The sequence below is a fragment of the Oreochromis aureus genome, linkage group 23, assembly GCF_013358895.1.
Source record: "Oreochromis aureus strain Israel breed Guangdong linkage group 23, ZZ_aureus, whole genome shotgun sequence".
In the NCBI taxonomy this organism is placed as follows: domain Eukaryota; kingdom Metazoa; phylum Chordata; class Actinopteri; order Cichliformes; family Cichlidae; genus Oreochromis; species Oreochromis aureus.
In genome coordinates this window covers 44,615,764-44,642,310 of record NC_052963.1, presented here as the reverse complement: position 1 = coordinate 44,642,310, position 26,547 = coordinate 44,615,764, and the positions used below count along the sequence as shown (strand labels likewise).

At 42.9% G+C, this 26,547-nt stretch overlaps 1 protein-coding gene across 1 annotated transcript; it reads right to left on the bottom strand.

Moving 5' to 3' along the window:
- Positions 1–791: 791 nt before the first annotated feature.
- Positions 792–25,316, bottom strand: qsox1 (quiescin Q6 sulfhydryl oxidase 1). The gene is made up of 13 exons (XM_031743423.2): positions 24,862–25,316; positions 23,902–24,002; positions 22,056–22,104; positions 21,637–21,739; positions 20,348–20,438; positions 20,024–20,169; positions 17,556–17,690; positions 17,338–17,467; positions 11,042–11,164; positions 9,467–9,602; positions 8,232–8,408; positions 3,662–3,823; positions 792–3,215 (listed from the first exon to the last, which is right to left on the bottom strand). The coding sequence occupies exons 1-13, from the start codon at positions 25,148–25,150 to the stop codon at positions 2,398–2,400; spliced, it is 2,460 nt and encodes an 819-aa protein (XP_031599283.1). The 5' UTR covers positions 25,151–25,316; the 3' UTR covers positions 792–2,397.
- Positions 25,317–26,547: the final 1,231 nt, after the last annotated feature.

The window sequence follows — 26,547 nt, the reverse complement described above, 5'->3', positions numbered from 1 at the left end:
CACCTATGTCATCATCAAAACTGCAAAGGCTGAACACATGGTTTGGATGACGGGATAGAGCGGGCTATAGGATAAGATCAGAGGGTTTATCCACGTATGCGTTGGTGACAGGTTGGAAGGTGGAGGTAAGGGGCAGGAGTCGAGGGAATTCAAGCTGGCGTTCCAGGAAACACAAAGCTCAAGATCAAGCTTTGGTTGTCCTTCAGCTGTGCTGGTTGTGATCTCAACATCAAACCCTCATCCTCCATCCATCCATCCATTTATCCCCCCCCCCCCCCCACACACACACACAGTACTCCTTTCATCCACCCCTCATCCCATCATGTTACCGCCCCTGAGGGTCCGCCGTTGCCCTTCCCCAGCAGAGCCCACCTCTAAGTGTGTGTGTGTGAGGATGGAAGAAGCCTCACAAAAGCCGATTGCATTTTAATAAAGTTTATTATCTGCTGGGAGCTAATCCTCAAGGGTAATCTCTCCTCTCTAGTCCTAAAGGAAAGCTGGATTACTCACTTGCTATAATCCCAATGAAATTGTTAGGATTTAGCTTGCGCTGCACAGCAGATGGCAACAGGCTTTTTCCTTCAACCTTGCATGGTTTAACCCCCATTTCTACATTTCTACATCCTTCTTGCCATGTCCTGATTGTTTTTTGTTTTGACCTAGAACAACAGGAAGTCATTTTCAAACCTGTAACAAAAACATATTTCGACATTAAAGACAACACAGACGGCATTTACGATCACATGTTTAACATGACCGGCACTTCAGAACAAGGAAACAAAAGACGAAAATCCTTATCAAAAATAATTTTATTGATTCCGACCAAAGCAAATGGAAACATCGAAGAAGAGCAGCGCTTCATCATTCATGACCCCAGCCAAGAAAACAAAAACAAAACAATCCTGATTAATCCAAATCCTCGTCCAGTGTCAACATATTCCTCACTTCACTTCAAGAACCAGAGTGGCTATTACGTGGACTCAGTGTGATGTAATATTCACAGACATTATGTCAAGCTCAAGTGTAATTTGGACCAACGCAGCTCATCTGCTTCTCTCTGGTCGAGTCACAGTTTTCAGCAATAATTTAAGATTCAACACGACTGCTCTGAATCACTCAAAGTTCATTTAACCGTTAGTGCGTGAATTCACAACATTGTGACTGAAATGAAAAAAAAAAAAAAGCAACCAAAACAAATGTGACTAAATTCCCAGCCACACGACACCATTAAGGAGGGAATCTGACAGGAAACAAAAGCAGTAAATTTAAAAATCCACCAAAAGTGAAAGAAAACCAAACACAGCTGAAATTTATTAGACCACCCAGTACAAGTTTATGCCATAACTAACAGTATTGGTAATTTCCAAAATCATCTGTGTTTCTGTTAATCTGACAGTTTGTGCAAGCTCTTAAATCAAAACGATATTGGGCCAGTCTTCCTCCCATCACCCCCAGTCAGTCGCCATGGCCGCCCGCTCTCTCAGCCCGGCTCTGCCCGAGGTTTCTTCCTGTTTCCTTCCCACTGTCACCCAGGTGCCTGCTCAGAGGGGGTTCATCTGATTGGTGGGGTTCTCTCTGTATTATTGTAGAGTCTTTACTTTTATAATATAAAGCACCTTGAAGTGACTTGTGATTTGGTGCTATATAAATAAAAATGAACTGAAAATAAAATCGTTGTCATATGAATTTTCAGATTTACCGTTTTACAAAAAAAAATACAATAATAATAATAATAATAAGATAGTAAAGCACATCATTTTTTGATCAAGATGTATTTACTTGCATTCCTGCAGAAAAAAAAAAAATGTTTTGGGGGTTTAATGTTTTACTCGATTCATTTCTGACTCCTCTCTGAAGTCCACTGTGCCCGCTCAAATTTGGGATTAAAAACGTGAATTTAGTTTATTTTGCCTAATAAATAACAGTTGTTAGCTATAAACAAGCTTTTCGATAGATGTCTAACATATTTGTGTTTTCTTGTTTTTAACGACATGTGATCGAATAAATTTAAGCACTGTATCTATATCAGAAATCATTTCAGCTCATACTGGGGTTTAGAGTGGTGACAAAAACTGATTTTCCTTTATTTAATGTAAATATACATCTATACGCACATTTTTCCCCACAGTCAGTGTGGCGCCTCAAATTCCCTGCAGGCTGCATGGAAAATAAAATCATGACTGTCCTGATTTTTTTGAAAGAAACTTCTCCTCCTCTCTAGTTGGACAGAAAATAGTGAAATTCACAGTAAAATGTGTCACTGCAGGTAACATATAGTGGACAGTTATGGAGGGCAGCATTTTTTATTTGTGTACAATGTGCTCAAACTTAGGAGATGCTGACCAAATGAATGTTAGTCTTTGTTATGACTCAGGTGAAACTAGCACACATTTTGGCTCAGGGGAGGGAGATTTTAGGCCGCCGTCGTCTGAGGCGGTTTTTGAAGAAAAGGTACATGACTAGAAGACACAGGGAGGACAGGAAATAAAGGAAGACACACAGGCTGATGTCCACTTTCGAGAAGCCAATGCTCAACACGGATATCAAGCGTCCCTTGTGGCTCAGCTCAGCCTCCCGATCAAAGTACTGGCCCGCCACGTCCCGCTTCTGCAGCCGCTTCCTTGGCCGTGCAAAATCCAGATCAAAACCTGCATCCATTGGTTCCAGACCCACCATCCCCAACCCTGCGCCCAGCTCCATGCCGAGCCCAAACACAGGCCCGGGCTCCTGCTCTTCCTTTCTCTGCAGGCTGCGTCGTTTAACTCGGGTGGAGGAAGCCATCTGCAGCGCCTTGGCCTTGTAGTGCTGGTTGACAAACGAGTCGAGATCCACAATGTCCTCCTGTGGGTCTCTCCTCATTCGCACAAAGCTCGGTCTCTTCCGAGCCTGCCGTCGGCCATGACCCAGCTCCATTTCAGGCTTGGCCCAAGGCGTTGGCTCAGATGATCTTCCTACCATGTCACCTGCTAGTCCATCCTCTTCGTCTTCCTCTTCTTCCTCTGCTGCCGTTTCATCCTGTGGGCCTTCTTCCTCTTCCTCCACCTCCCCACCTTTTTCTTCTTCTTCCTCCTCCTGCACAGTGGGTTCTGTTTCCAGAGGATGTTTTCTGAAGTCCAAGGCCTCCCTGGCTCTTCTCTCAGCTATGTGAACTACCTGCTGGCTGGCATGTTTCTCCCTCTGTTTTTCCAAAATCTGGCTTTCACTCTCCAGGTAGTCTGATGAGAAAAGGAAAAAAACAAAACACAAATAAAACCTATGCGGTTCTCCCTTCACCAACTTTCTAAAAATCACAGTCCATGAATCTATGACCAACTCTTCTCAGCTGATATGAAGGAACATTTGATCTCTTAACTTAAGATACATAGTTACTAGTTCACACTTAGAAATTTAGTATGATTTAGATCTCTCTTAAAATTTAGCAGTCAGTCATTAAATGCATTACAAATTCAATTAGTAAACAACACTGCTTTATACATGTGTCACAGGGATCCAGGTGTTGATGAACAGGTATACAAACTGCCCAATGACATTTTTTGGAATAGGTTTTTGAATAAGTAAGTTTTTTTTTTTAAGTTTTTACTTTTTTGGATCACTCTAGTTTCTGACCTCCCAGTTTGGTAAAGTTCTTGAAGTTCTCAGCATAAAACGTTTTCAGTCAAACCTGTGAGGATTCTGTCGGAGGAGAAGTAGGTCAACAGGAACTTGAGAACCTCCGTCTGGTTCCACATGTGCTCCCTGTTGACCTTTACTGCATGGCAGGCTGAACACATGTCGGGTGGAGGCCACTGGATCTTTGGAAATTGAGGATCTTCACTCAAAGCACCTGCAAAAGAACCAGGGTGAGCAGATCGTACAGTGGAGCCTTAAGCACTTTGTTACTGGGAGAATATCAAACATGCAACAACAGACAGGAAATAAGGATCAACTATCACTGCAAGTTACATGCACTGCACTGTCAGAGGCCTCAGAATTAAACCTCACATCTCCCTTCAACATTTATGACCATTTCATTCAGAAAGATGTACTAAACTTTATTATTTATATCCTTTTTTATCCCCACAACAAAGAGAGAAATCTTACAATTAATGTTACAATTTTAACATAAAAATAGCCTTTTTTCTGTATTCACACTGCTGACAGAACTCAAGTATTCAAGAGATTTTTTTTATTTTTTCTAAACGCAGACAGTCTCAATGGCTTCTTTCACAGCCTCAGAGTCACACTAACAAACTCAAAGACTGTCTGTAGCACATGAAGCAACTTCCAGTCAGATGCTTCTCCTATTGTTGGTGCACACTGACAGCAGGATGTAAGTGCTTTGAGGACTGGATGCAATCTGCGCTGAACCCATTTGATCTTGTCACAGTGCTCGTAAAAACTAAGTGCCTATATGCATATGTGTATGTATGCATTTAAGAGTGTATATGTAAATCATCTGTCTGGGTTTGTGTGCATGTAATCTATGGATTGATATTTTTGTGTGCGCGCTCGTATGACAGGGTCTAACAATGATCAATGGGCTTCTGGGATGTCCCAGTGGGAGGGATGGTGAGATAATAGATGTGGCCAAAGTGGACAGCTTCCCCGCACACACACACGCACACGCACACGCACAGTTTTCAGGCAGCAGACCTTGGTGCTCTGAACCACCTGTCTTGTCCCTTTACACCCCTTTGAAAGCAAAGTCCAATCTCCAAATTGAACATGAGACCAAGAGAAGCCTCAGCGGGGAGCTGCTCTTCTAATGAATTAGAAACTTTCTCCTTTAACATGTTTTCTTTTATGTAGCTGCTGCCCACCAACGCCGCTCATCACTCACACATCACTCGGCCTTTGTATGCTTGCAAACACACTGGCAGAAGACTCGTACACCCACACACAGGGCAGCATCTAGTAATGAATTGCCTGTTGTCACCATCAGGCCATTGTGTGTCCGAGTGTGTGTGTTGGTTTGTGTTGGAGAAAAGAAGGGCGGGGGGGTGCAGAGCAGCAGGTCTGTCACTTTACAGGACTGTCAATTTACATCCTCCTCCACCACCACCTCTACTCCCCCTTCTCTCCACCGCTCAAGATTAATCTCAGTCATATGCATGTGTGTTTGTACTCTGCATACAGTACTTTACATAAAGGATACATCACTTTTACTGTGTGCTGAATGGGTGGCTGTGTGTGTGTGTGAGAGAGTGAGAGTGAAGGGGGGCTTTTAAACATTTCAGCAGGTGAGGGCACACGTGCACACACATCCAGTATGCCTTGCATCTCCTTCCTTAGTCTAATCAGCTCGCCACGTTTGCAGCCAGGGTGACTTTAGCCATAGTAGCCATATCCAGATTGCCACAATAGCCCGTCACAGAGATGTCATCACTGCCAGGCATACATATTCATCAGGTATAAATATGTATTGTTCAGCACGTCAAACTAGCTTCTTCAGCAATAATCCCGCAACCACACCAACAGTGTATGCCACCAGCATAGCTTCAGGTCCAGGGGTGTGGGTGGAGGGGGCTAATAGTCAAGATTTCGTGCTTATTTAAATAATTGGAGAGGAAAAACTCATTTAGGGATTGTTTATTGTATATCAGAATTCTGCTGGGGTTGGGTAATGAATATCAATATTTCTTGTTTTAATTGAAATGTGTGAACATCTAGCCAGATTCATTCTGGTTACACGAGCTCTTTATGGAACTACTTTCTGATTTTTGCTCATTTTAGATCACTTCATTTAGCATACTTTGTATTATGAAATTCTCTCATTACCTGGAAAGATTTTATTGGACAAATATTTTTGGGCAAAAAAAAAAAAAAAAAAAAAAAAATGTTGCTTAAGCAAATGATAAATAAAAATGTAATGTTAAACTTTTTATTTGTTTGCAATAGCTGCACGTTCGAGTTTATGCTATTTAACCAAGCTGTCGTCCTGTGTGTGCGCGTTATGTTTACATTTACTGGGACGTGCACAACAAGCCAATTCTGATTTGACATGCACTTGTGATTTTGTTTAAAGGGTCAGATTTACAGCAAAGCTCAGTAGTATTCATGTATCTTGAATAGACTGTGTGGGCAAACAAGAAAACTGCCAACGTTTCAAATAAAGGCACGTAGCTGTGCTCGCACAATGTCCGGGTAATGACGCTTTAACAAAAACAGATCAGCAGCAATAGTGATGATTTTAATAAATAAGGAACATTTTTATGTATCATTTGTTGTTTGCTTTTTTCTTCATTTTAACTTACTGTTAAAAAAATATTACACAAGTGTGATATTATTTTAGGGGAATCATCCACAGCCAACAAAAACATCCCAAAGCACACGGTCCAGGAGGCAGCTGGACCCGCTGCAGCAGCAACGCTATTCCATCTGTAGAAATGTGAATCAGCCTCAGCTGTTGACAAGCAGCAACAGGACTGAGCTGCCACCAGTCTTAATTCTGCCAGTGCAAGAAGGCCGAGGGCCCTGGGGCCTCTTTGTTGCCAGCTAAATTAATTGTTGGGCTGCTTTACAAATAGCTGCTCTTTCATGCATGGCTACTTCTGAAAGGAGGGGCGGGGAGGCCTGCTAAAGAGCTCCACTTTAGGCAAAGGGGAGGGGAGGGGTTGAGTGGATGGAGGGCGCTTTCCTCACTGCAACAAACGCTGCCAAACTCTCGGCTCCTCCCTCGCTCTCCCCTTCTGATTTGCGACAACTTGACCCATACGGAGGAAAAAGGGAAGAAGAAAAAAAAAAGGAAGTGTGTGTGGCTTGTGTCAGGGTGTTTGCCACCTGCTGTCACACATCACCCTGGGAATTGTACACAAAGCGGGCCGGCTCCTGGGGGACACATCCTGTGAGGATGCTGCACTATTACTTGTCAAGCAGAGGATATGAGTCCCAGGGGATGGGGTGAGTGGAAAGAGTGTAAGCTACAGGAATAGAGGAAAGATGGATGCATGAAGGAGGAGGTTAGATGGTGTTTAACTGTCTGAGGAGCTGCGGGGACGGGCGTACTGCTGGCCTCTGCTGCTGAGGACACAAGCTGCCCCTTAGATAGAAGAGGGGGGCAGTCAAAGAAACACAAACAAAAGGCAGTGATTTAACAAAGTAGGCTGTTAATGACAGCGCCACGCCTAATAAAATCATGAACACAGAAAAGGGAGGAGAGACCTGCCGGAGCTGTTTAGCACTCGTGCCTGATGTGAAAAGCAGAAACTGAAAGATTGCATTTAGAAATCGAGAAGGACGGACAAACCTGGAAATACAGAGAAAGTTATGTTCAACATTAGATATGGATTTTATTTTGTAGGCAGCAGTAAAAGATATTACTTGATTAGGCAGAATATAAAACAATAATCTGGCATGGATTATAAATAAGGAATGGCCATTCAGACAACAGTGGGGGTACACTGGGTGTGAGAGAATGGGAGGTGGCAGAGGGGGGTCAGGAGAAAATGGGCGAGGTGGAAGCAGATGATACTTGGAGGGCTAAGACGTAGTGACAGCTGGTGTCTGATCTGAGGATCCATCCTTCCTCCCCTCAGCCTCTTTTAGTCGTATTACGAAGACTAAGTGACCACGAGGGGAAGCTGGACACACGGACACGCGCGCGCACACAGAAAGGCGATAGCCATGATCCCATTGATGTGGATGAACGGAGGCAGAGTAACGAAGAAAGAGGGAAGTATGTGATGGGAAAAGTGGGAGGGAGTAAAGTAAAGTTGAGACTTACTTTGATCTAACGTACATTATCGCACATGGATTAATCAGTGATTAATCAGTGATTAATCCATGTGGTCCAGTAGTGAAAAATGCCAATATAATGTAACAAGTGCAGCATCTTTAATGTGCTTGTTTGTCAGATAAACCACCTGAACGTTTCACTTTATCATCTCCAAATTTAAGCAAATAAACTGGTTTTAGGTTACATGGTTTTTCAGTTTTTCAAACAGTTCTCTTCAGCATCATTCAGTCCATTAAACATTACATCACCAGTTTAAACACCAGTGGCTTGGACTGCATTTCTCATCTTTTTTTAATTGTGGGTTTCCACCACGTACAACTTGGCTGTCTGTAAGTTTGTGTAATATTTGTTAAACCATGCTCACTTTGGGGCGACTCACACTTATATTTAAAGCAGTGTTACTGTATGATAGTTTGTTTTAAATGAGAAATCAGTCCCAGGATAGAAGGTCAGACACATTTGCTGTAACTGAAAGAGGGAAAAGAAGGAGGCGACAGATGACCGAGCCAGCTCCTACCTGCCAGTCTGTTGTTGACCACGTTGTGTCTGGACCACAACCACAATACTGCTGTGGGCAGTGAGTCCACCTCCTCCAGACTCTCTGCCGCCATGTTCTCAAAGTGTGCCGCACACTCCCTGCAGCCAAAGAAGTTGTGGACGTAGCTTCTCATCGCACGCAGCACCTCCTGAGGATCTGAAGGGGAAAAGCAGACGAGGAACAAACTGTTGCTCGTTTTTTCTTTAAATACAGTGCACAATGCTTTAAAACACTACAATAAGTTTAAATACAACTTTACTGTAGCATTTATTAAATCTGTCGTTTCCTCCAAAGTCATTCTCAATCACAGGCACGTCTAAATGCGGTCACAACTACAAAAACGCACCTGAGCATGCACCTCCTGAAGGTTTGCCAGTGGCAGCGAGGATCCAGCACCCGCTGGATTCCCACGATTACGTGGGAGTCACACAGAGCTGGGTTAACCCCCATATTGAGATGAATGGGATAATGCAATCTGGAGATTAAAGGCCGTTAACGCTCTATGTGAATAGTGGCCCGGCTGTTGTCTCAGGACTTCAGCAGCCCACAAACATATTTCCCTTCAGCCGTTTGCTTTTGTTCTCAGCTTAGCAGATCCTTTAGATGTTCACCCATCAGCTGGTGAGAGCATGGACAGGAGCTTTGTGCCTTTTCTGAAAATAACCATAGGCCTGTGGAAGACACCTTTGATACTGTATGGTTGTATGCAGATATGAATAAATTATATTTTCTCTGATAGTCAGAAGTGTGTGTTAGTGTGTATGCATGCGCCCTTTAAGCCGTGGTGGTCTGCGGTGGGCCAGATGGACCCCATTTTTGGCCAGTCCATCTGCAGGTCACATAATGGTCTGTAAACCTGGGGATTAACCTTGGTGTGGACGTATATGAGTGTGCATGTCTCTGTGTGCACTGAAGGGAGATTAACGTCCCTGCCAGGAGCGGAGCCTCTGGTCATCTGCCTCTTATTTTTATTAACCACTCACATTCCACTAATCTGAAATAATCCCTTTTCACACAAACAATTAGGCTCAATTTGAACTGTTAAAAATGAAAATATAAACTAACTCATCTCTGTCAGATCAGCTCACTGTTGGGAAGGAAAAAGACCCTCCAGAGTTCATGTGTTTACAAAGCTCTCTCATCCTCAGTCTTGCACTGCATTTTTGACCTCTCAATGACCTTTTAATTCATTGCAACACAAACTGTGTGTGTACCTGAGCCTTTGCTGTTAGCTTGAACAGTAAGAACATGGAAGAGAGTCCACACCCCACAGGGATAACGTCTGAAGTGGGGCTCTGAACCCTGACAGCCCACCCACCTCACGCCGTCTGGCAGCGTCGAATTTGGAGACTGAGAGAAACAAAAAGAAAAACAGAAGAAAAATCAAATTACAGATAAATGTGAAGTAAGGACAGGAAACAAACAAACAAGCTAAGTAAAAGAAATCACATTTTCTTTCCCGTCGTCTTAAAATAAAGTTCTGTTGAACCGAAGCAGGAGGCCTAATTTATTATAAACCTGCACGCTGATCTCTTATTCCAGTGAACATGAGATCTGCTGCATCTCTGCACGAACCCCTGCAAACACCTCTGGACAGGCTCGACTCTGCAGATGAAAACCTGAACAAATGGATTACTTAACCTCGTGTGGTCACTAGAGCTTCTTGGCAAATGCTATTCAGCTTTTTAGGAAATGTGGGGTTTTCAACAAAAGGGAGACCCATTTTATGATTTTTCAAAGGAAAGAAACTGTCTTAGTGTTCAGAGAAGCTGGAAAGTATCACCAGGCTTTTCCTCTAAATGAGACAAAACTCAAAAAGGTCCTCTAAAAGTAAAGAGTCTCTCCAGTATCTCCAGATCCGTTCAACTTAATGAAAGCTGTTGCGTGGAGTTTCCTGATCAATGAGAAGTCAATCTCAGGTTAATGGCTCAGCCCTCCACTAATGAACAGAAGCTATCCGCATCTCTAACCACGAGCCACAGTTGAATTCAACAACATATTTTCTCTGACATAAAGTCGTTGCACTCGTTGCCATCACTGGCTTGATTGACAGGGTTACTCAGATGTCAATAGTAAAGATTTGGTGCAGAGTCCATTTCCTCTGAGGCGGAGTCTATTCATACCTTCCCATTGATTCATTGATCCATTGATTTGCCTGCTAAAAGCTAATGATGTAAGTAAGTGAGTCTTTCAATTTGTGGGCGGCTGTACACCGGAGGCACGCGGCTTCATTCCAAAGACAGCACGTAGATTTCCAGCTGCATGCGCTGGCACAGAGACGAGCGCAAAGTAGATACGGCAACATCTGGATGCTCATCTTTAGGAATATTTTTCTACCCCTAAACTTGTACAGCAGGGGTTTTTTAAGATGTATTTTTTATGCCCATTTTGGCATTTCTTTGACAAATTATTGTGCTGCCTCTGAACTGATTAAGTGTCCAGACTGACAAGTGACCTTGTGGCTAAGCAGAACGACGAGGCTACTCCCAGCCAGACGCTCGGACATCAGTCTGGGAGTATTTTGTGATGACCTGCCCTCTGTTCTCCCTGCAGCTGCTCATCTGTCTGGTACTCTCTCCTCTCCCTTCCTTTCATTGGCTGCTTTGGCTAACAAAAAACCTGTTCTCCGTTTGCATTTATGTACTTTCTAAATGTAATCTGCAAATTACAAACTATTTTTGAAACCAGTGAATGCTACAGACATAAACAACGTTACTACAAATAATTCGGATGCATCAAATTCATTTTAATAATAATGAATGTAATCGGTTGTCCCTGTCAGAGCTTACCTGTGCATCATTTTCCAGTTTTTCTTTAAATGCTTCGTAGGAAATGCGATCTCCAGTCTGCTTCTGTAGCCAGGAGTTTAAATCCTTCAGCAGGTTCGTCACTATAGGACGGCCTGGGAAGTACTGCATACGGGAGAACAAAAGCACAATACATACAAGGAAAAAAACTCTAATGAGTTCCAGTAAACAGACTAGAAAATGAAGGCATTTTTGGGAATAGTTGCAGGTTTGAATCCGTCGATTCATTACTGGAATAAGAGACTTATCACTCAGGCTGTCACTGCATACGTAGTTTGAGAACCAGAAATCTCATTTCATGCATGTCACTCACTCTAATTACATTTGTGTTGTTAGACTGCAGTATAGATTACATTAATGCAATAATGAATCCAGCTGAAATTTAAATGCTTTGTGGTGTTATCCACTTCCAATAACATGCAAAGTTTCTACAACTAATTTAATTCATATTGTTGAGCTAAACATGCAACTTAAACTAGAGCCAAAATAATCCATCTTAAATGAAACATCTGTTTGTATCCATTACATCCAATTCAGGCTGATTCATTAAAACCCAAGTCCTGAACACGTTTCTTACAGTGCCACTCACCAGCTAAAACACGTTTTCAAATCAACATCTCAGTTTCAACCAGCAGCAGAAATACTGCAAAGGTTCTGAATAATACCTCCAGATTATTCGGATTATTGGAACTGATTGTATGCGTGCCTAAATGATGCAGTTTGATGGAAAACACCATGGGCTTCCCATTTACTTCAAATGTAGTTTTTTGCTGATTACTTTGAAATCTCCAGACACCCCGTACTGCCCCCAGACCCCTCAGAGAACTGCTACATGTCCAGCCTTAAAACAAAGGGGGAGCATGCAGTCGTGGTTTTAACCTCAGTGATTATATTTACTTTTAGAGCAAACCACTTATATCTCTGTTTAACAAAATAAATAAAAGAAGTTTGGCTTTTTTTAAAGATAACATCTTTACACCATCTTTAATTATTACATTTTTACTTTTAAAAAACACCCTGTAGTTCTGGTTTAGAAAGATGCTGTGGAAAGAAAGAATAATATAATGATAAAAACAAGCCATGTGACAACACGGGTCTTAAGGCTTCTCTGAAATGCACACGTCTTCACCCGGGCAGAACTTTTTTTCCCTAATATTTCACAAGCTTTACAAAAGATTGTGGTTTAAGGTTTGTTCCTGCTCAGCACCTTTAAAGAAATTCAGTAAATGTGACAAAAGCCAAGCTTAAGCCTCTTCATTCATTAAGATCCATTTCCTAAGCCACTAACAACCACTTAGGTGTTCCTCACTCGGGCTTTCTCCTGTTGTACATTTACTCCTCACGTCACCTTGGCAACAGCCACAGCTGTAAAGAAACGTGACACTGTAACTAGCAAAGTGGGTAAACGAAGAGGGAGAGGAAATCCAGCTGATGGGTGTCTGAGACCAGTGATGACAGCCTTAAGACACACACAGAAAACACGTCTTCACACAAGCGATACTGACAATAGAAACAGCTGAGGCCTGGGGCTGTCTGACTGTCAGAGAGACAAGACCGCTTTAATAAACTTTGGCTTAATGTGCTTCCTATTCTTACATTAAGCCTCTCTCTGGAATAGGTTATGATAACGTCTCGTTTCTCAGAAACAGACACAGCAATGGGATAAAGCTTTTTCCAAAACGTACCACGTCTACCGTTTTTACGAACGCACTGGGCCTGTGGCAGCAATACGAGGCAAGAACAACAAAGCAGGGGAGGATGTCTGTTCATGTGAACACGCCCGCATACAAACACACATAGCAGCGCGCAGTATAAGGCTCGGCCTGCTATTCCCCACACTCCACCGCGATCTGCGCGTTACTCCCACTTTATCTGACCTGCTGTCAAACATCTGTCACTTATAGCAAAGCACTAATAACTGAGCACAACCTTTCACTATACTTTTTTTGTAATTCATTAATAGACAAGTGTATGACTGAGTATACACGGTGAAACTGAGGGTTTTCTGCTGTTTCAGAGTTACTTGTTAAGTAATTATTTGGAGACAAGATCACTGTTAGTCAAAATCTTTGACTGCCTTATAAATAATTATATAATTACAAATAAAGAAACCAGATGAGAGCACACATAATCCTGTAGCCTGACAGCTTTGAGTGGACCGACTCTGACTCACCAAGCCCCGCCTCCATACACACATACACAAAGTTGGAAAGTTGGGATGTGAAGAGCAGCACAAAGGTTTGTGACGTTTGCTGCTCTGCTGGCACAGTGATAATAGGTTTAGGTGTGGATCCAAGGTCTGAATGCCAACTGGTTGGAAAAGCTCATTAAACAGCCATATGAATTTAACCAGAGGAGAAAACGCAGATGTTTTCCACTAATGGGTTTAGGTCGGCATCACCAAGCAGCCCTATTCATGAGCTCTGTAGGTTTGGTAATCGGGTGAAAGGAAAATATAAAAAGGAAAAAAAAAAACAAAAAACCCCGACTCAGATGCTTTCAGTTTGCTCGCATTGATGTAAATAAAGCTTCATCCTTCCTGTCGGCCTGGCCTGGTTCACAATCAGTCAGTTTTCACCAACAGCTGCTTAAAATAACGCAGGCAACACTGCAGCATTTGACAAGTGTCCTTATTTAAAAAAAAAGTTAATTATTAAACTAAAATGTCATTGTGTGCTTTTTCTTTTTCACTTCATAAATATTATCAGCAACAGTAGTTTGGCATCAGGAGAAATTATACTGGCAATATATTAACAAAATAAAACCAGTCAGCTGACAGGACGATTAAAATGATTCATTTGTGGATGAAATTCTGAATGAGGGCCCCCTGCTGATTATTGATTTTCTTTTGCTACTACTTTTATGATCTCTGCATCTCTCTGCTCCAGAGATCTTCATCTGTATCTGTCCGCTGTATCTGCACAACGTGCACAAACACTTCACCTCCTTCCACCCTGCACCCCCTCCTGCACCCATCCCAGTTGGACCATGACAATCCCATTCACCCTGGCAATATGTCATTCCTGATCCGATTAGTATCAGCAGCACTTGAGAAACCGCAAGCTCCTTGTGGTGAGGGTCCTGAGAGGGAGGCATCTGTTGGCTCTAACAGGGGAGACCAGGCCGGGCCGCGGGTGGAAGCCAGGGGTGAAGGCCCTCGATAATCTACTGCAGACACGTGCCCGAGCAGAAACCAGAAAACAGCAACCTCATCCTCACACACACACACACACACACACACACACACAGACACACACACACACACACACACAAAATACATCAAAGCGAATTGACAAATTCTGAGGGAATGCTCATTAAATCTGTAATATGATTCATAATTATCTGGACAGCTAATTTTAAGAAAAGCCAAGGCAATCTTGGCAGCAGAGGCGCTTTTATACATTATGTCCTGGGCCGTGGCGTGAGAAGGCAGAAGTCTGTGTTGCTTTAAACGAAACCCCTCCTCTTAATTCTTTGTTTTATTCCTCAGCCCCTTTGTCCCCTCTGGGCTGAAGGGCTTCTTTCGAGAAAAGCAGGATAGAGGTGTAATCCTTGAAAACCTCGCTGTAATGCTCTCATGCTTCCCAAGATCCACTTTTTTAATCCTCATATACATGTAGAGGATTCATAAATCCGGCTCCAGCCTGACAAGATAGTAAATCTAGTAATATTATAACTGGGTGCAAAAACGAAAAAAGAAAAGAGTGAGGAAGAAAAGATGTCACGGTTGCCATCTACAACATGTGGCACAGAGATGGAAGTGTGATTCTTTGACAAAGCAGACTAATTAAAAAAATGAATCCATGAAAGAAGATGCTCAGGAGGCACAGGACACACAGTTACTTGTATAATAAGAGTCAATTTTATATATTTAATGGTTTTACTGTCTTAGTTGATCAAAAATTGAACAATCATTAGAATCCCTTAAAACTATAATTTTCAGACTTTTTAGACAAATTAATTAACTGGATACGCAAAAGAGAATGACAAATGAATATGTTGATTAAATTAATACTGAAAGTATTACTTGTAGGCTTGCTCTCACACACACACACACACACACACACACACACACACACACACACACACACACACACACACACACACACACACACACACACACACACACACACACACACACACACACACACACACACACACACACACACACACGAGGCTGTGCATGGAGCTTTCCACTCACTGTGTGGTTCAGTTCACATTAAAGAGTCATGATTAAGGAGCATGACAGCAGAGTGAAATAACACTCACAAAGGTCAGGCCATCGTGAGTCACTTTCACGATGGGTGGCTGTGGCTGATGGTGGCAGAGCAGGTCAGCCACTAATCAGAAGGTCGGTGGTTCGATCCCAGGCTGCCTCCTGGCTGCATGCCAAATATCCTTGGGCAAGATACTAACCCCATGTTTGCCCGGTGGCGCCAGTGTCCGGCAGCCTCGCCTCTGTCAGTGCACCCCAGGGCAGCTGTGGCTACAATATAGCTTGCCATTGCCAGTGTGTGAATGTGTGAGTGAATGGGTGAATGACTGAATGTAGTGTAAAGCGCTTTGGGGTCCTTAGGGACTGAGTAAAGCGCTATACAAATGCAGGCCATTTACCATTTCACTCTAATCTAATCACATGACTCACACGTGGCGCTCAGGTGTTGTGTGTTTTTGTGTTTCGTTTTAAACGTAGCGCTTTAGTAATCAGGTGGCGAGAACAGGTTGAAAATGAGGTCATCTTTATTAACAAATCAAAATTTTAGACGAACCAAAAAAGCGAGTCAAAGATTATCCAGCTGGCTGTGCTGTAAACATGACCTGCAGGCATTTTCTCTGCTCGTGTCCAACCCGGTCTCACGAACCACAACTCCTAACACGGAGTCTGGCTTAAAGCATTCTCACCATGCAGCGAGACCTCTCAGTCAAATGTCAATAAGGGCCGTCGAGTGGCGGTCGGCTGTAACAACGACGCCCTCCTCAGCTACACAAAGCCCCGCTGAGCTGCCGCTCCATTCTGGTAAGGGGTGGGGGCATGCTAAAAATACCACTGGGACCTGCTGCTATTCACTAAACAAACTGGAGCTAATAGGAGGCCACAGTGCTCTGCCACACACACACACACACACACACACACACACACACACACACACACACACACACACACACACACACACACACACACACACACACACACACACACACACACACACACACACACACACACACACACACACACACACACACACACGGCTCTCTACGATGCCTCCCTAGAGAGCGAGATATAATCAGAGAGATTGGTGGCGGACTAGGGCAGTGAAACAGGCTGGTCTGTAGCCAACAGGAACAGGGATAGCAGGTCAGGCCTCATCATCACAACATGTTTGCCTGGCTGGCACACTTCACACAGAAAGGATTTAACAAACAGAGGTGTAAGAATGCAGCCAAAGGTGGTAAAGAAAAGTGGAGACACTGGTGTTTTGGGGGAAAAAAAAAAAAAAAAAAAAAAAAAAAAGGAGAAAAGGGTAATAAATGATAGTGAGAGACATAACATTGACATGCACCCAAAAGACTATCACGATCACAAATATTTACAGAAATGCTTGTGTGAAACCACTAGCAGGAATAGGGGGGGGGGGTTAATCAGGCCTGTGTTTAAAGCCTGTGGGCAGCAAGCTGGTGGCAGCCACGCTTCAATTCCCCTGAGAGGCACCGTCAAGGGGGTCGACAATGCCCACGAGAGTCTTTGGACTTCTGTTCTAGTCAGTGCCATTCACTCCGGCTTTGACATGTTTTTGTGTGTTTATGAGTGTGCATACAAACAACAGTACACACAACAGGATACAACTGTAACAAAGTAACGGAGACCAAAGTTAATAAGGTACGAGAAGGAAAACAAAAGCCAAACTCAAATCTGCAGCGTGAAACAACATTCTGCTGTCTCAATCGCCACCTAGTGGTGACCTGCTGTAACTGCAGGACTTGAGCTACAACATTGCCTGATGTAGCAAGTTCATGTTCAGCAGATTTGCTAAAATTGATTATTTTTAGTTTATTTTTATCAATATCTGGAAACAAACAGTTTTTGAATGCATTTAAAACGCTTCTTCAGGATTCTGATGTCATCTTTTCTGACCACATCAATTTTCAGTAGTCACTATACGTCAAGATAACAATTTCAGCCAGACACTGAGGAGCAAACTGCTTTACCAAAAAAAAAACAAAAAAAACAACCTGCTGTTTTTTGTACTTGCTGTGTCTGAAAATTCTGCTAACTGTACCTTTGCCAAGACAGAGATGTAAGCCTTGAGAGAAGTCAGTGCCTGCCCTTGGAAAACAGACTGCGTGCCCAGCTCAACACGCAGGGAGTAGTGCAGCGTTGACTCCAGATCTGCCATATACACCCTGAACCTGAGTGCAAAAAGCAAACAATCACATCAAGGCCAAATATGACAAAGCGTCAGTAAAGATGTTTGTGGATGTCGTGTCTCATTCGTACTTGTCGAACGGTCTCCAGGGATCCTCTGTGTTGTTTTTAAGGAGTTCGGTGGAGACTGGTGGAGGCTTCCCTGACCGCACCACCCCCGGTAGCCTCTGGAGGGCATAAGAGTAGAAGGTGCGAGCCTCAATGTCACTATGGGAGAAAGGGATAAGTGAGGCCATCACTTACACAGGTTAATATAGGATGTTTAGATTCTTAGTGGAGTCTTCAGTGTGAAAGTGCATCTGTGCACACTGAGAAATGCAACAATCACACCTGAGTACCATTAAGGTGTCCAAATCTGCAGCGAACCTCAAAAAGCAGTTTTCTGTTTAGTGTTTTTATTTCAGTTTCAATCTTTTGTCTCAGCAGTCCAACGCCATAAAACCCATTTTACGACCTGTATTTTTCACGGCCATATATTTTACACACTTACGGGAATGCATTTTAAATACTAGGCAGACGGTGCCAGGGTAAGTAGGAGAGAGAGGTATGGCTGATCATTTAGGCATGTGATAACCCTGCAACTGGAACCACAACCATTAATGCGCTCACCACCCTCCATCCCTCACATCCTCCCCTCATTTTCCTTCTCTCCTTGTCACGGACGGAGAGAGAGGGAGGGAGAGGGAGAAAGAGCGAGCGAGAACATCGTAAAACTTGAACAGGATGGTAATAAGGAGGATGGATACTCGGGGCCAACGCTCACTCACACCAGCCTGGGACCCAATTACACCTGCGTGTGTGTGGGAGTGTACAGATGTGGAGGGAAAGCCATTCATCCAGCGATCCCCAGGGCCAGCAGGCACGCATCAGGGTGAACTGAGAGGGAATGCATTCACCTGGGAGCAGCACACATTACATGCATGACGGATGTGAGACGCCACCCGCATGCTCGCGCGCAGACACGCAAACACAGGCACACGCACTGTGCTCTCCCAGGATCAATCAGACATTCAGCGATGATGGGAGGCCATCTGTCGCCGTGTGTGGCTGGGGCTTGTTTGGCAGGTGAAGCCAGAAAAGCAATGGCATTGTTTTCATGCAAGAAATTAAAAAACCTCCCTTCTGTACAGTGATGGAGATGAGGGGGGCTGGAAAGGGGAGAGATGGAGGGTGAATAAATAAAACAGCAATAAATCATTTCCTTTTTGCATTTGTCAACTAAAGAGTCCTCTTTGCATGCCAAGTTATTGAAACAGCCAAACAAAGAGGCATAAACAGCAGATGAATTTGCAGGGTGAGGAATGATCAGCGCCGCTTTATGATGGTGAATAATGGAGTGATTTTGATGCTCTGATCCCATTAAGAGGCCAGATGTTTAAAAATATTCTCATGAATAGCGTTCAGATAATGAGAACACTACCAAGCTTTTCGGAAGAGAGCGGCGCAATGACAATGACAGCCAAAGGGGAATAAACTTGGTGTTTGTGCAACTCTGACCCAGTTTGAAAGGAAAGAAAACAGGTAAGAGATCCATGCAGGGCACGGACCTTTAGTTCCACAATATTCACGAGGTGGCAGATGTTTCTACAGCCAGCAGTCCAAAAACAACAACGCACCTCAGGCCCGAGGAGAAACACTGATGTTGGAGTGAGTTGTCCCTTTACAACTATTACTGTGTGCTGCTGTCGGGCTCACTGCCTCAGCTCAGCCATTCACGTTAAATAATCCCTCCAAGAAAGAAGGAAAATGGCCTCCGTCAGAGGTTTTCATTAAAATAATGCAGAGAATCTGATCTTTAAGTTTTGTGCGCCTGTTTTGCGTTTGATTACTTTGGGCAATGAACAACTGTGTTTAAAAACTGTTGTTCTGAGAAACAGACATTTCTGCTCGAGCCTTAGCCTTTCTTACCTTCTTGTTAGAGCTTAGCCAAGGTTACTATCACATTTTAGCTGGCTGCCTCCATTTATATGTTTACATAGTGTGGTCAGTTTTATAGTGGTGCTAAACTGGTGGAGTGCTAGTGGAAACTGCGCCCGTGAGTCTGCACTGGTGCTCACTGCTACCCTCTTTTCTCCCCTGTAGTAACTGTACAGCGAGGCCAAAGCGTCTGAAGGACACGTCGTACAAAGACCTGTAACTGCCCTTTTATGTTTGTGCTGTACAGTCCAAAGTTCTGCCCACCCACAGAGATGTTTGCAGTTTGTCATTGATTAGACCAATTCTCATGAAGTCCAAAAGTTTATACGGAAACAACAAGGTCACCAAATAATGAACAATAACAAATAACAGTCAGAAAAATCAAGGACGCCCCTGAATAACAAGGTTCATTAGACAAACTGAGTAAAAACATTAGATAAGGAGTGTGTGGGTTGTTTCAAATATTTTGTTTTTCCATAAGATCATCAGTATTATTACAGAGTATGCTGACTGCCCTTTCATTTTCCTCATACTAGAAAAATGTGTTTTATAAACTTGATTTTGTCACTTTTTCTTAAAGGAAAAGCAGTTTGATATGCAGTAGATACTGTAAAGACTCTCACACTCTGAGTCTGGTGAAGTTGCCTCCAGGATAATAAAGGTAACAGGATGGAAACTCAGTGACGCCCAGCGTGGTCACCAGGCTTTCCTCAGTGTTCAGGACCCTGCGCACCGCAATGCCCTCAAACTGTAACAGGTCCAGAGTCACCTAATGTACAAAACACACACACACACACACACACACACACACACACACACACACACACACACACACACACACTTTACCTCGCCATGTTTCATAACACTGACCTATTGGATGTTATTACCCCGCCATTTGACAACAAACACTGCAAGCGTTTCACATGGTCACATCTGTGACGTGTTACCTCTCGGCCAACGTACGACGTGGCATCTTCAAAGATGAGTGCCAGGTGTTTGACATCGTTGGTCTCAAAGAAGACGTCGACCTCCATTTGGCTGGCGGGGGGACAGAAATACCATAAAAATCAACAAAGATAAATAAATAAAAATGATAAAATAAAAAGTGCATCATTATGTGTCTAGAAGGTCTTAAAAGAAAGCATTTAGGGTGCAGGATGGTATGATTGTGTTAAATACTTTTCAAGAATTTATAATAGTTTATTTTTTCAAAAGAAATATAAACCAAGTGAAAAACACAAACAAAAACACCACCTTTCTTTCATTTCTCTGCCTCCACCTAAAATACTAAAACTTTACAACAAAATCTTCTCCACTGGCAAAAAAACCAAAAAAAACAACTGCATTTCTGAATTTCTGCTCTAACATGACGCTTTCACTTTAAACATGAAGAGAAGACTTCCTGGGCATTCCCCTGCTGAACTATGTGTACTTTAGTTCATGTGTCTGTATACTGTATGCGTGTGTGCCACTACGTAGGCACCAGGGTGGCCATGTAGTAATAATGACCTAATGAAGAGTCTTCTGAGTCAAACTGAATTTGTCATAAACTTTAGAAATCAACTATTTTAACCTTTTATTTAAATTTAAAGTGAACAGTTCATTTTTGGGCTTATAAGAACAATTCTTCCACTAATGAACTAAAGTCCACAGAAAGTTGAAGATATGAAGTTCAACAAAAGAAAAATACACTGGGAACATGACAGATACTGGAAAGGCCAATTTTACTGACTACAGACAAACAAAGGTGTATATACAGTAGAGTAATGGGACAAAAACTAATTCAACACGAGTGATATTAATGAAAGCAGGGTAACAGGAACTGCAAAAGAAAAATAGAACTTGTTTTGTTGAAATATATGTTCTGTATGCTTGTAAGTATGGGACATGTTGTGGAAATACATTTTGTGGATGTCATTGTTTTAAAATTAAGGTTATAAGAATCTTTGATAAGTTGCTATATGCACATTAATTCCTTCAGCTGGTCATTTAAGCCCCTTGGTAGGTGGTTGCTAGGCAACACAGAGACATAATATCATATTAGATGAGAACCCTCGGGGGCCTAAGATGCACCTGTGTGCCAAGCTGGGCTGCTGAACCCCTAACTGCATAGGAGTTACTACAGATACATCAGCTGGGTTCAGTCGTGAGGGATGAACAGATGATAAGACTGTAACTGTAAAACTGCTGATAAAAATAAATTTACAGAAACTAGAGTTTCTGCTTGGGTGTTTACCTGGTGGGCTCCAGTGGGGGGCAGGCAGGGGGCCAGGGTTCACCATGGGTTTCCAGGTTGTCTAAGATCTTGTGACGGAGGTCTTGAACATTACGGCTAACGTCTAAAAATAAATCAATCAAAAATGCATACATCTTATTACAGATAACCATAAACTGACATAAATCTGTATTTACCAAAACATCAATATAAACGAGTCTAAAAAAGGTAACTGTACTCTTAGGTTTATGAAGTAAACGATGCATAGTGCATACAGTACATGTTTGAGTTAACCCAAGACAAAATAATTAGAAACAAAAAAAAGGGGGATGGTTAAGCATATTGAAATAACACCATGACTGCACAAGACAATTTATGGTGGAGTTTGCAAGAAAACAAGCTGAAGGCTCGCTGAGTGTCCTCTCTGTGTGTAGCAATACCTCCAAAAGGCAGTCCTTCATAATCAGGCTTGGAGTAGGCATGGAAGAACTGAAAAGTGAAAACAAAGAGGGAGGTCTCAGTTAAGAAAGAAGACGAGAGAGAGAAGTGAGATCTGATCAGACGGGCCTCACAACTCTGAGTGAAGCAAAGTCATGTTCTGTAATATCTGATGGGGGGGCCCAGCCCTCCTCTTGACCTCTTCCTGGTTAAAATGAGAAGCAGATGTTAAAGCTCCAGTGCAAGTTCAAAACAGAAGGAGCTCTTTGTTTTATTGGCTTTTGATGCGTGAGCAAGAGCTGAGGCTTGAACACACTCTGCTGACTAATCAAGTATGAATGCAATGTTTGAATTTCTGCGATGTGGCTGCTGATCATGCAAACGTTGAGCTGTTGCACAGCATGTGGCAGACTGACGAGATACTGTTGCTAATACAAGAATAATTGCCCCGTTTTCAAAATGACTCCTTGATGTTGAGACTACTAAAAGACAAACTACACAAAATATTGTTTGTTTTTATATATACACAATTTTCATACTGCCTTAAAAAAATATGCATAATTACAACAGTATTAAAATCTAGAACACGGACTGTTGCTCATGCAAAGGTTTAACCAACAGCTGCAGAATATGATAAAATCTAGGCATCACTGTTGGAAGAGCTGAGAAGGAAAAGCATGGAACTTCATGGGATCCATCTCCATGTGCCACCCCTGCATGGGGAAATGTGCTGGACTCATTTCTAAACAGGATTCTTTAATGCAAATAGGGCGAGCAGATCCCAACAAGCTAAATGTAGGACAATGAGTATGTTTGTATAACACAATTTGCAGTTTCTCTGATAGTTTTCTAACAGTCATGTGCTACTTTTTTTTTTTTCCCTGTCTGTCTGATAATCATCTGGTTTTTGTACGCTCGTACACTGTGACACGTCATCATTTCCCCAGTGCAAAACTGAAAATTGAATAGAGAGGGGGGGAAAAAAGACAAAAACATTGAGTAATAGTTGTAGGTTGTGTCAGCCTTTATGTTAATAACATGTCTTTTTCCTCTGTGAAAGTTTCCAGCCTCTTCTAGTGAAATGTGGACACCTGTGACTTCAGCACAAGCAGCGAAACAGTGACAGTCTGTGATGGCCGTCTCTCGTGCTTTCTTTGTAGCCACTGAATAAAAGCCAGACTTGGTAAAGTGTCTACTTGACTGTGTTTACTTTTGAAAACTAGAACAAAATCAAGATGTGGGACATCGCCTCAGTATGTGGGACAGGGTGTGGGGGTGGGGGGGATAGAAATGCTGCGTGCTCAATTCTAAAGGGGGGGCTTTGGTCACCCTACATGCAAACTGTTACATAAAAGGCATATCAATGCTGAACCATGTGAAACTGAGGAGTTAACAACAAACTGCCTTTTCAATTTCTTTTCAACTTTCTTATTTTAACAAGTGACCAAAAAAACTTTCTTTATGTTATCCTTTGTGGATCACTGTAGGGATTTTAACTCTACCTTTAACTCATAGTGAGCGTGCTGTGGTGCAGCACCTGCAGACCAACTACAGCTCTAAGTTCAAGGGAACTGTGGGAGTTAGTTTCTCCTGAGAAAACCTGCCAGAGCAAAGGGGGGTAAAAACAAGCGAACCACACAGAAACATCCTGCCACTGAGGGGGTTCGACCATGAGACTTTCCTGCTGTGACAAGACAGTGAGCCACTGTTTTTAGATGCCTAATTCAGCCTCTTTTTCATATAATTCGTCATATAATCAGCAGCTTTAGTGGAAAGGGTGAATTTCCACACAACAGCCATCATAAAGGAAGAAACGGCCATGCAGACAGTTCATATATAGCATACAACCTTTATTGTGGGGTACCCTTCTACTTTGTAGGATTTGCAGAGCGCTGTGTTCTCCTGATCAGCGCAGTCTATAGCTGCCAGATCCACAGCCGGCTTCCACTCTGAACAGACATCAAACAGAGACAGACCCACAGTAAATATTTATTTACAGTCTACTTTGCTGTGTACAGTCCATCAGCACTGGATGGGGCCACGAATTAGTCTCGAGCCATATGAATCAATATAGAGGGCACGAGGCTTTTTAGGATAAAAACCTCTATGCTATAAGCAACCTGTCAGCTGCTACAGGTGAGCAGGATTTTCCTTTGATATTCATTTTAGAAACCATTTCTTTGCTTCACAAACAGGATTGTGGCAGTCCACACACCCGACAGAGGTCCAAGGCTCATCCGGCGCTGCTCTCAGTGTAAAATCATTACATTGCGAGCATTCCTAATCCCGCCACAAATCCTCCTGTGAAATTATTTTGCCTCCAAGGCAGGCCGTTTGATAGCATGCCAAGTCATGGATGCCACTGTGGACTGTGAGTGAAAACACTGGACTGAAATACCCTGTGACTGTGTTGGACCCCTGCCATCATCAGAAACTTTGCCCTTAACCATCATCCTAATTATATTTGCTCGGATGGTTCTGTGAGATTTTCGTTGGCAGCGGCTGCAGGAGCAACTCTGAGTTGGAGAGGATGTGAGAGCAGCGAGCAAAATAAAAACACTTTCATTAGATCACAAGCTTTAATTAACAGATGGAAAGTGCAGCTTGGTGTTCTCATCGTTTCCGCGCAGAGAAGAAGCTCGGGAAATATTTAAAGAGACTAAATTATAGATTTTTTTATTCTTAAAATGTTTAGCAGAAACTCTTTTTTAGACATCGAACAAGGCCAGCTGTGCAAAGCTGGAAGTGGACACATCGAGAGTCAGAATTACTGAAAGCTTTAAAATGTTGCTGCTGCTCAGTACACACCTTTAATGTCGCTGGCCAGTTCTTTGTACGTCGGAGAAAAGGCGATACAGTGTCCGCACCACGAAGCGTAAAACTCCACGACCATAGCAGCTGTGGAGTTGATCAAAACAGACTTCACATTTTCCTGAGTTAACAACACGATCTGGTCCGAAGCCGTGTACAGTCCGGCCTCCGCGACAGACGGAAAAAGGAGACACAAGCACAACCAAACCGCAGATGTTGCCATCTTTCTGGGATGTGTTTGTATTTCTTCACACCGAGACGTGGCACGGCCGAAGCGCCGCGCCATCTTCCCCCTCCGAGCTGCTGCTGCTGCTGCTGAGCTCCGAGTCGTCTCTCTGAGCGCACACACTCACTCCGCTGTCACAAAACTTGTCACAACTTTTGCTGCCTCTGCCTTTTTATGGCCACGGGCTTCGTGGGTCCTCCCCCTGCCGTGCAAACCCAAAGTGCCATACGAACACCGCAACTCCGCACGGTCGCCCATTTGTCGTCGCTTTAAACGCACGCTGAAATAAGATGAAACTATTAATTCATGACGATTTAAAGTCACGTGCAGGACACGACTCTATACAGGAAATGTCATTTAATGGCTGTACAGACTTTAACTGCGAAGTAATGTGCGTCCGAGCACACGTTTAGTTTTACGTGTTTTGTTTGTGGTTTTCTGCAGAAGATAAAATTTTGTGACGAGATAGTTTTGCATTTTGAGGGCGGGTGTCCTTCAACAAAACAGCCACAGAGACACACAATATTCAGTTTGTTTCCAGCTTTTTATGTATAACGTAAACACACTACAGTAATGAAGAAAGACCCTAACAATAAAAACAAAACAGTCTTTGAGCAAGCGTTTGGCAACGGTGGGAAGGAAAAACTCCCTTTTAACAGGAAGAAACCAAGCAGAACCAGGCTCAGGGAGGGGCGGCCTTCATAGACTCACAAAGACTAGAAAGTTAATAAATCAACACTGAATAGGAGCAGAAATAGAAGGAAACCTGTGCAAAACGCACCCCTAACAGAAAACAGACACATGCTTCCATGTAGGGGGAGCGTGGACACATTTTACAGGTCTGTGCAAAACAATTCGATTATTTTGAGCTGAACTGAGTTCAGCTTGCTGATGCGGCCCTCCACAACAGTCCCACCTTCTCATGTGGCCCCTTGGAGAAATGAATGTGAAGCTGCATTTGAGTGTTCAGATATGACTTCATTAGAAACTTACTTTGACATAGAAAGAAACACAGCTAAGAATCAAACTGTATGTTAAAAAAAAGAAAAAAAAAGGAGACCCTGTCGTATGCTTGTTTTGACCAGACTCGTATCCTATAAGGTGAAATGACCCTTGAAAAGTTACCCAGGACACACTTTGTGAGTTGTTTTCAGTGAATTTAAGAAAACGGATAAAACATCAATGATATCAGTTTTGTTTTGTTTTGTTGCGACTCTATTTTAGGGGGAAAAAAAGTGTAGTTTTACTGAAACTGTGATAAATCCAATGAAACTGATACTCAGCAGTTAGGAAAAAACAAAATCTCGTGCTAGTGTCACTTGGGTTGATATAAAGTTGATTAGTTTGCAGTTTTTAGACTAAGCTTAAATGTGTTTTTCAGCCCTGAAACTAAAGTTAGGAGTGCTCATTATGCTGGAAAAACAAAGGCCACAATCTTCAACACAGCCCTGCGAATT